Source organism: Dunckerocampus dactyliophorus, chromosome 16 (assembly GCF_027744805.1).
Source record: "Dunckerocampus dactyliophorus isolate RoL2022-P2 chromosome 16, RoL_Ddac_1.1, whole genome shotgun sequence".
NCBI lineage: Eukaryota > Metazoa > Chordata > Actinopteri > Syngnathiformes > Syngnathidae > Dunckerocampus > Dunckerocampus dactyliophorus.
In genome coordinates this window covers 1,842,696-1,852,919 of record NC_072834.1, presented here as the reverse complement: position 1 = coordinate 1,852,919, position 10,224 = coordinate 1,842,696, and the positions used below count along the sequence as shown (strand labels likewise).

The 10,224-nt window shown below is 40.8% G+C and overlaps 1 protein-coding gene across 3 annotated transcripts in view; it reads right to left on the bottom strand.

Moving 5' to 3' along the window:
- Positions 1-277: 277 nt before the first annotated feature.
- The window catches only part of med13a (mediator complex subunit 13a), a 94,643-nt gene continuing 84,696 nt past the window's right edge, over positions 278-10,224 (bottom strand). The window contains exons 25-31 of one of the 3 annotated variants that reach the window (XM_054754087.1): positions 8,068-8,210; positions 7,840-7,998; positions 5,524-5,712; positions 5,185-5,327; positions 3,616-3,780; positions 2,058-2,158; positions 278-1,478 (exon numbers count right to left, since the gene is read on the bottom strand). In XM_054754087.1, coding sequence (XP_054610062.1) covers positions 1,346-1,478; positions 2,058-2,158; positions 3,616-3,780; positions 5,185-5,327; positions 5,524-5,712; positions 7,840-7,998; positions 8,068-8,210 — 1,033 coding nt within the window. In that variant the 3' untranslated portion in view covers positions 278-1,345. The remainder of the gene's footprint in view (positions 1,479-2,057; positions 2,159-3,615; positions 3,781-5,184; positions 5,328-5,523; positions 5,713-7,839; positions 7,999-8,067; positions 8,211-10,224) is intronic. The other 2 variants (XM_054754085.1, XM_054754088.1) reach the window with 2 other exon arrangements.

Here is a 10,224-nt window from a genome sequence, read left to right as displayed (position 1 = left end):
GCTACTTCCAGGGAACTCGATTGCTGTTCTTATGAATCACTCACTGAAGTGAGTCGGGTACTCGATTCACTTGACGCAAAGATCATGCACAGAAACTCGCACACACGCAACAACTTGCACACAATAACTTGCACACGCGCGAGTCAGTGAATTGCGAGAGAGTAGGGTAGATTTGAGGCAAGGACCGGATCTGCTGTTTTTTCCACGGCTAATTTATTTTAATATAAATAGTTACGCGCTATCTGGTTTCCTTTTTCATTTAGCTAGATAGCAGGGGTAAAGTGAATAAGTAAATGGAGACGAGTACCCGCAAATCCAATTTGCGAGTTATGAACGACTCGTCTCTAATGTATTTCCAACACCACAGCCATTCCAATCTCCGCCAACGCAATAACCACAAGCACAGGGAAATAGGTTGACACATTTTTATTCCTAAAACAGAAGCCACAGCATCAACTGTTGGCATGGCATTTATATATAATTATTTATATAGATTGCAGTTTGGTTTTTGTGTCTAAATGTGTGGTATAAAATACTATATACAACAATGTACCTCTTTATTAGAACACAGTGAAGTTCATTGCTGTACAATTCCTATGTAGCTACAGCTTTGCTGTAAGTCATAATTCTCCACTTCTTCTGTACATCGTGACAATACAAATAGTCTCTCTCCGTTACAAAAAATAATACTCTAAAAGCAACCTAATGGGACCTTATTTCGTTTTTGTCAATTTTTTGTTATTAAGGTGATTACATATATCTTAGAGCAACTGCTTTCAAGCAGGAAGGTGGTAAAAACCTCTCTCTCTATATATACAGTATACATATATACAGTGTATACTGTATACATATATATATATATATCAGATTACGAAATAAGACAAATAATACATTTAAAAACTTACAATAAATAAGATACTGTAGATGCAGGCATTTTGTTTGGATATGACTCCATTCAAAGGAATAAGGAATTTTGGGTTGTAAAACCAAAAATCCATTGTAAAAGTTGCTTCTTGATCGAATACGTCCCTTTATCTCTTTACACAACAGATATCTTTCCAAACACAGACTGGCCAGTGAGCTTGCTGCCATGTTAAAAACAAACATGACAACCAATATGTCATTGTCAGGTTCATTAACTCTGCTTTTCCCCATGAACTTTATTCCCTTGTCTCTTTGTGCATGTCTTCCGGCCATGCACATCTCCGCTCATTTTTATTCTTTTTTTTTTTTTTTTACAGCGCATCAAATCCTATCTGGGAATAAATAAGATCCAAAACTGCACTCCAGTCTGATCTGTTGTCGCGTTGCATATCCCGGAAACATCTCTACCGTGAGCGGCTGGCTACAACAAGTTCATGATGGAGTTGTAGATCTGGTTGAGCACCACAAAGTGAATGGGCAGGCATGATCGTCGGTCCTGTGTCGCCGGGTCACATGTCAGCCAGGAGAGGGCGTTGTATTGCTCCAACACAAATCTGTCAGGGGACAAGATACAAATCAACTGTTTTACTCCCATTCACCCATTCATATCTTCTAGGACAGGGCTGGGCAAACTTTTTGACTCGTGGGCCACATTGGGTTAAAAAAATTTCAACAGGGGCCATCTGTATATAGACGGCCATCAAACAGAACGACATACTTTCTCACAGTGCAACAAATCAAGAACACATCGACAGCAAGTTAAAGCATCACATAAATCAACTACTACTTCGTGGGTGATAAACCACAACTAAGCACTAAACATAACTTAAAAGTGTTATTTCCAAATGCCTGCAAGGCATGCTGGGTAGTCCAGCGGCAACAACAATATGAAGTATCCTGCAAAGCATGCTGGGTAGTCCAGCGGCAACAACAATATGAAGTATGAACTTCATATGAGTATGGTAACTACCCCTCGTTTACTTCTCCGTCAACCTCAACATATTTTGCAATCAAGCAAAATGCTTGCAAGCGCGGCAAAATGTTGGGAGACGGTGTACCGCAAGCTACCCAGCATACCTTGCGGCAGGAATATATGGGTGCTTTTTCAGCATGTGGTGGCGTTGTTTGCTTACCTGAGTACATCTGAGGTCTGATTGGAGTCGAGAGGATGGGAGTGTTTGCTGTGCAGTAGCTCATCCGATTGCACTGAAGACACATGGAGGTGCAAAGAGGCCTAACAGAGAAAGAGTGTCAAATATATTCAAATCAGTCATTAACCTCTCGTCTAAATAAAGACTCTTCCACAGGAGAGCAATGTTTCTTTCCCTGTGAATTAAAACTGTGCATTTGCGACAAAACTGGAGTCAAACGCACTAAAAAGTCAGACAGAATAAATTACAACTTCATGAATAAAGATGCGCCGTGCAAATGAAAAAGACCTAATATACATAGACTCACAGTCCTTGTGTATCTAAATGAAGTATCTAACATATCAGAATAATGCAGTGCAGTAATAAACATACTGCTAAATTAGCCAAGCATTAAAAAGCAGCTTTGTTCCAGCTGCAATCACACTGATGAACGAGCGATGCGACGCGGAGTAAAAATACACAATTTGCATATTAGCTTTCTGGAGATCGCTTTAATGTATTTTTACTGTCTTGTTGTTTTAGATTTGTGCATTTTTACTAGTACTTATCAGACGTTTTAGCGAATTGATTAGCACATTTTTGTACATGTCATTTCATGCACATCAACACAAGTTGACCTACGGACACAATCAAGTCGAGCACACTAACCAGTCCTGTTCAGAGCAGCTGGTTTTGGGCCTGGGGGGCTGTCCTGTCTCATGCAACTCAGCCACTGCTCACCCCTCCCAATGAGCAACAATGGTGGTTCAAGTCCAATGAATAGCTTGAAATGGTACAAAGATAAGTGGTGACGTGCCAGAGGTTAAATGTAAGGTTACCCAAAACTGAAACATAATATTTCAGAATGATACTGTTTCAGGGACCACAAAACAGGTCGACAATTTAAAGCTGTTGTGCAGAAATGGAGGTTGATCAAGCCTTGGCAGTTGGTGCTCCAAGTTCTGGAGTACTTACTACCTCCTCTGTCTGCATAAAAACAGTGTTGGGAACACATCGTGGTACTATGCCCTTGTAAACATGAGCTGAACAGCATTGTACTGGAGAAAGTCATTTGTAGCTACAAAAAAGGGAATTAACGATGGAAGAGAGACAGACCATCTTAACACCAACAAATGTAGGTTGTTCCTCCAGAGAAATTGGAGTGTTCTAAAACTTTTCACCGGGAGTGTACATAAAATGAATCCACTTTGCTCTGATGTCCCATGAGGCTGGCAGGAAACGTTGTGTGACAATCTGTGCATCCAATAACACTGCAGCCTTGCTTAGCTTTCGCTTCAGACATGCTCGTGTTTCCGAGCAGTTGCTGGCGAGAAAAAACGGAGGACCTTTGCTCACTCAGGGAGCTTCCAAGTCCAAAGACGGTGTGAGGGCGGTCTTATGTAAATTTGCGTCACCGTGGGACCAAAATCCGAGCGGCTTTCGGAAACACATTTTCTGACACAGCCAGTCAACATAAAAATAAGTTGGTGCTGCGTGTATTTCTAACAGGTTTATTATGCAGTAGTATGAGCCAGCATGCGGTACAGCAGAGCCTTGATACCTTGAGGAAGAGGGGACACTGGTTCTGAGCCTGTGGGCACGCTGACCAGAACCAGTGAGGTAGTGGTCCAGCTTTGGCTGTGGACACAAAGTAGCCAAGAGCGAGGGGTTGCTGCAGGAGATTTGGCACCTCCTCACGAGACTCCATGCGGTCTGCGCTCTGGCCCTGCAGAATGCATGAATTCAGGCTTAGTTTTGTGCGATATCTTATATACAAGATGAGATGAAAGCAGTTACACTATTAATCAAAATTTTAAACACCAAAATAGCAAGAATTTACATTTTGCACGGTTGAATCTTAATGAGGTTCTAAGTAGAGCTTCAAAATGCAAAAAAAAAAAAAAAAAAAAAAAAAAAAAGACATTGGAGTGAGACAACTTTCAAGCATTAAAGTGAAATATGCTGTTCATCATTAAGACCACAGCCTTTAAAAGCCAAAAACAAAGTCATTTTCTATCAGGTATTCACACTGTCATGATCTATTGATGGCAAAGGCAAAAAGGCTTTCTCTCTTTGAACGCAGTGGGATTGTTGAGCTGCGTAAGCAAGGCCTCTCGCAGCACGCCAATGCTGCTGAGGTTGGACGAATAAGACCGTTTCATTTTAAACTTCTTCAAACATCCTGAGGTTTATGGAACAAAAAAGTCAGGTGGTAGACCCCCAAAAAATGTCACCAGCTCTTAGCCACAGAATCCGATTGGCAGTCCATGAAGACACGGGACGATCATCGGCCCAAATGAGGGTTGTTACTGGTGCCGAGTGCAGTCCACTAACCATCAGACAGCATGTGCCAGAGAATGGTTTTAAGAAGAAAAAACGTCTTCAAATGCCTCGTCTTCTTCAAGGCCACAAAACTGCCCATTTGGAATTTGCAGGAGAGCACCAAACATGGGACACTGAAAGGTGGAAGAAAGTTTTATTCTCTGATGAAAAAAATTTAACCGTGACGGTCCTGATGGCTTCCAACGTTACTGGCGTGACAAGGAGATCCCACCTGAGATGTTTTCCACACGCCATCCTGATCTGGGCTGCTTTTTCCTTCCTTCCTTGGCTATGTGGAGATGTTGCAGGGGGCATCCCTCATGACCGAAGGCCCTCGTCTGTGTGGTAATGACTGGCTTTTTCAAAAGGACAACGCTGCACTTCACAATGCTTCTTCCAGAGGAATAAGCTCACTCTTTTGGACCATGCTGCCTGTTCCCCTGATCTAAATCCAACTGAGAACATTTGGGAAGGGTTGGAAAGGAAAGTTTACAAAAACAGACATCAGTTCCAGACAGTGGATGTCCTCCGTGAAGCCATCTTCACCACCTGGAGCAACATTCCCGCTAGCCTCCTGGAAACACTGGCATCAAGCATGCCCACACCATGCACCACACAGCTACGGCCTCTCCAACCACCATCAAACATTCATACACTAGTATATATAGTGAAGTTCTACTTAGAACCTCCTTACGATGCATTAGCGCAAACTGTACATTCTAGCAATATTTCAGTTGGTCTTAAAATGATCCTGCTCAGGAGTGGATTTACCGATAAGGCAGCAAATGAAGAATAACAGTGGTTGTACCTTGCTGCCATCACCTCCGTGGTGGTAATGGGAGCCAGGGGAATGCACTGGTGACGTGGTGGGTGAGATGTTGATTATGTCGGGGTCCACCAACTCGTTCTCTGGGTCCAGCAGATCAAAGATACCCATCTCGTCAGAGCCATCTGTGTCGAAGAGGAGAAAAATTGGGTCTTTTTTAAAAACAAGTTCTGCTGGAATATTGTTTTTAAATGGCTGTAACCCAAAAGTTGATGGAGTAATAGAAAGACAGATAAACAGGGCATAGTTGCAGTGGCAAGCATGCAGTGCTAAAGATAAAATAATATACCAATTCCAAGGGGAAAGCAAAGCAGTTCTGACCTGTAGTACCGTTGAGGATGTCAATGTTGGTGTCAATGTTGGGGTAATTTGAGCTGGCCACTTGGACAAAGGCAGATGTGGGGAAGACCAGGATGTGAGTGCAGGAGGTGTCCTGTGGTGTGTTCAGCTGGGGCGTTTGCATGTTTAGGGTGGTACTGCGGCCAAACACTGAGCCTGTTGACACGGAGTCTGATGGGAAAGAGATAAAGAGAGTCAGAGAGTGGTTCACAAACACAACTCAAGAAAAACAAAGCAAAATGACATCTTAAGAGACAAATAGTGAGCGCAGCAGGACCCGGTGCTCGTTGAGAAAAGGGATACGTCCTTTCATGTTAGACACTCAAAAATTGTCCAATAAGACACTTTCTCATTCAACAAGATACAAACGCGTCTCGATATTAGACCACATGTATTCTTCTCCAGTTACACCAAAGCAAAGCAGTTTTTTATACTTTGCAATTTCTACCGAAAACAAACCGACCCATGACCTTAAAACAGAGGTACATACAGAGCCATGATTATGGCGTACCGGCGTCCACCCATGGTGATGAACCACTGAGCCCGTGACGGAAAATGTGATATATTTCCATATATCACACTTTCAAAATGAATGACAAAGAGCAAAAGTGTCATCCTAACTGAACGATATTGATTGCATAGAATAAAGCCAGAGTGGTTTATGGAATAATAAATCTGATATACAGTACTTTGTATACATAACAGCACTGATTTCCAATAATAAACATAATCACTTAAAAATAAAACAAATCAAAATAAGAGAGTTATGACAAATAAGAAAATGGAATAAGAACAAATTATGTATGTAACATAATAATTCAATTTCAATAACACATAATAATAATACATAAGTTAATAAGTCTATTCCACGAGATCTCGCAAGATTAAAACGTGACAATATTTCTCATTTAGAGAAAAGCTATCTTGTGGGAAGAGGGCAGACAGACTGTGAACTATGGCATCACTGCTGGGAATGATAACACATGTAATATGGAAGCGGCAGTGCGCCAGGCAGGATTGAAACCGCACATCGAGTGCTTTACACACACTACAATCCTTGCAACCCTACCTGCACTCGGTGTTCCCAGCATCACTCGCTCACGACGTGTGACTGCTTTTTTCTGTCGGAGTTTAACAGCTGCATTAATGTACAAGCTGAAGCTGTAGTAATTCTCCATTTGATCAAAGTTACTTAAGATAATTAATTAATTTCGGACCTACTTTCGCACTCTAAGCATCATGGGAACTGTAGTTCTTTTAGCGTAAACATAAAGCTATCTGCAATTTCCGTGCGTGACATGCGTATTTACTTAACTACAAGACATAAATGATTAGTAGTATCAACTACAACTGCCATCATTATTTTAACTACTAATTTTTCATTTTAAAGCATCAGGCTCCTGTCATGCATGCAAAGACATAAAATATTTCAAAATGTAACTGTATCGTGACACCCCAAATATTCATAGAATTATGACGATGATATATTAGCATAACGTTAATGATTAATTTGCTCTCAAATGTTGACAATATTATTGTTTGTATAATAATATGGGGGACAATAAACATTTCAAAATGCACCTGCAATGTTTTTGTAAAAAGTCTGTTTGTCCAGTCATATTTTTTCATCGTGCTTTTATTAAAGTTGTGTTAAAATCTTGTGTCATTCCTGTCAACCCAATCTCGTGTATTGTCTCGTGTCGTGTCACCCCTACCGTGTACGCATGCTCATCATTTAGGTGACTATTATTATTTCCGTCATTAGTATTAATATTTCAACTTTTTGTCATTACATTACACTGTTTTATTTATTTATTTATTTTTTAGCTTTCTTGTTGAATTCTATTTTTAGAATTAAAAAAAAAAGCTGCGGGCCACACTTTGGACACTAACCTCCCCCAAGTCATCGGAGCTGGCACCTGAACCTTTTAACAGTTACTAACAGAGATTGTTTTCTTCATGCCGGCGTCGCTCTACACGATCCTGACATGATGTAGTGACAATACCCCCCACACTTGTTTCCCAAAATAAACCTATCGATTGAGCTCTCCATCACACAGCACTGAGATCAATGGCCTCCTGAGAGGTAGTGCTTTATGAGTGAAAAGGTACACTATCTTCCCTGCCATCAATCTGCTGTGGACTAGGAGGTGACAAGCATTGTAATGTGCTGCTGCCATCCATCAAGCCAGACCGCCGCGCACACACACTTACACATGGCTGCAGAGTAAGCCGACTCGGGTGAGCAGTGCACATTGGAACAAATAAGCAAATTCATGATCTCCGCCTTGTACGTACCTGGCATTATGATGAAGGACCCCTGGGGCTCCATGGCAACCAAGCACACACTCAGGATGCTGGGAGTATCCGAGGTGGAGATGCCGCACATTCGACACATTTCCTTCAGACGGCGGCTGAGTGACTGAAGGTTTCTTCTGCTCAGCACTATGCTCCAGTCTGGCATGTCAGGAGATGAATGAAGACCTGACACACATTGAATTGTGCTGTGACAAAAGCAATTCCTACCTTTCAACTCTCCATGTCCTATCCTGCCCAGTCGTCCAATCACCACCCTCCAGGGAACTGATGTCATCTGTACAAGACCTAAGCACCAATCCCACAACTTCTGCAGGCCAAGGCGTCGGACGGAGGCCTTTTTCCTTCTGGCCCTAAGCAAAGCACAAGGACACACGGCCAATCATTTTTACATATAATAATTAGGGCTGTCAAAATGATTACACATTTGAATCAGATTAATCACGGTTTTCAAATGAATTAATCATGATTAATAACCATATCACACTATGTCTAAAATATGCCCGTTTTTGCTGTATTTTATTAAAAACAAGATAAAATTTGTTGCTGTCCCCATTGTGGGATAATTAAAGTGCAATATAATATACAGTATTTGTATGCATTAACAGCGCCAAATGAACTGCACATTTTTAGTTAAGAGTTTTAGTCAAGTTAAGAGATGGCAAGTACACGTTTGAAAATCGCTGGTTTCTTTAATAGCAGAATATTTGAATCTGATTTTAAGTGTGTTATTATGAGCAATGAGGAGTTGCGTTCAAAGACATCACCTCATTTAAGTTAAATTTTCTGGGCTTTCCAAGCATACAAAGTGAGTGATAAGAATATCTACTTATTGTTCTTCTTTGCATTTCTGTTTACTGGGGCCGCAAATACACGCATAATAAAGACATTTTTGTGATGTTCCGAGTGTCCTTGAATGCACCATACCGTCTGTCTAGTCTAGTGACAATGAGGAAGTGTCATTGCAAAGGCAAATAGACTAGGGGCGTGTTTGTTTGGAGTTGGAGAAACATACAGTGTATGGTGCTGGAAATGTGTTCGGGTCAGAATAAAGTTATAAAAGAGCGTCAGAGCTGTCTAATGACTAAAAAATGTAATCAAATGAATCCATTTTCAAATTAATTAATCATGATTAGTCACGATTTGCCACTATTTGTGAAATGTCAATTTTTGCTGTATTTTATGAACAGAAAGATAAATGACAGGACACAAATATATATATACTGTAGATATATACAGGTATATTTGTATGCATTGACACAGGGGTGCTCAGGCTTTTTCAGCCTGCAAGCTACTTTTAAAATAACCCAAAGATCTAGCTCATACTATAAATATAGAAAATATACATATTTACTATATTTATTAAAAAAATAGTCAGTGCCCCCGTGACCTTAGTGAGGAGGAGCGGCATAGAAGATGGATAAAAAAAAATCTGTGTACGTATTTACGTATGTAGGTTATACATGTATATCAGGGGTGCACGCACTTTTTCAGCATGCAAGTCAGTTCATTAGGACACACAGTTCATGCATTACATCCAGTTAGCATTTGCTATCAAACATTACCGACATACAAGAAATGAGAATGATGATGCAAAAGACAAAGCAGCCAAAGTCAAGGCAACATATTAAAAAGGTTTCAGCAATGGGCACATTTTCCATTTCATCATGAAATAACAGTTTAAGAGGTGGACGTGTAGAAAACACTGATTTCTGTAGTAGAGTTCAAGATGTGGAGCAAAGCCATCAGAAAATACACTTTTTTTTCCCCTACAAGTGAACAGATACCTTTTGTTATCGATGTAAGTGTCTTATCGCTGAGTTAGTTTATCCCTAATCAGAACAATGAAGATGAAAGTTGCATCTCCATGTGCAGCTTGAAACACTGCAGAGAGGACCTTAATGTCAGATGACTGATGTCATATGACATCTACAAAGTGACATTTACCGACCCAAACTACCTTGGCAATCCCCCCGTAGCTCGCGATCGACAGGCACCTGTGTATTAAGAGCTGCAAATGAACTGGTGGATGGTGGGTCTGCATTCATTTAGTGCTTTTAATTTGATGTTGTTCCTGTCTTAGTTTTACACAATACATAATAAAATAAATTAGCCTTGCCTTGCTTCTAATGTTCATACGTTTAGCTGAAAATCTTTCCCCACAACTAGCTAGCGCGCTGCTAATGCTAATTAGATCCATTTCTCGTCTTCAGTCATGCTAAGCTACGGTGAATGCGCAACACTGGTTTCGCCGGCAGCCCAGGCTCTCATGTTGTTTAAAAGACTGAATCAACCGGTTGCTAGTCTTGCGATACCCGGTACATGTCTTGAAATCGATTAAAGTAAGGATTTATGACTGATTCTTAT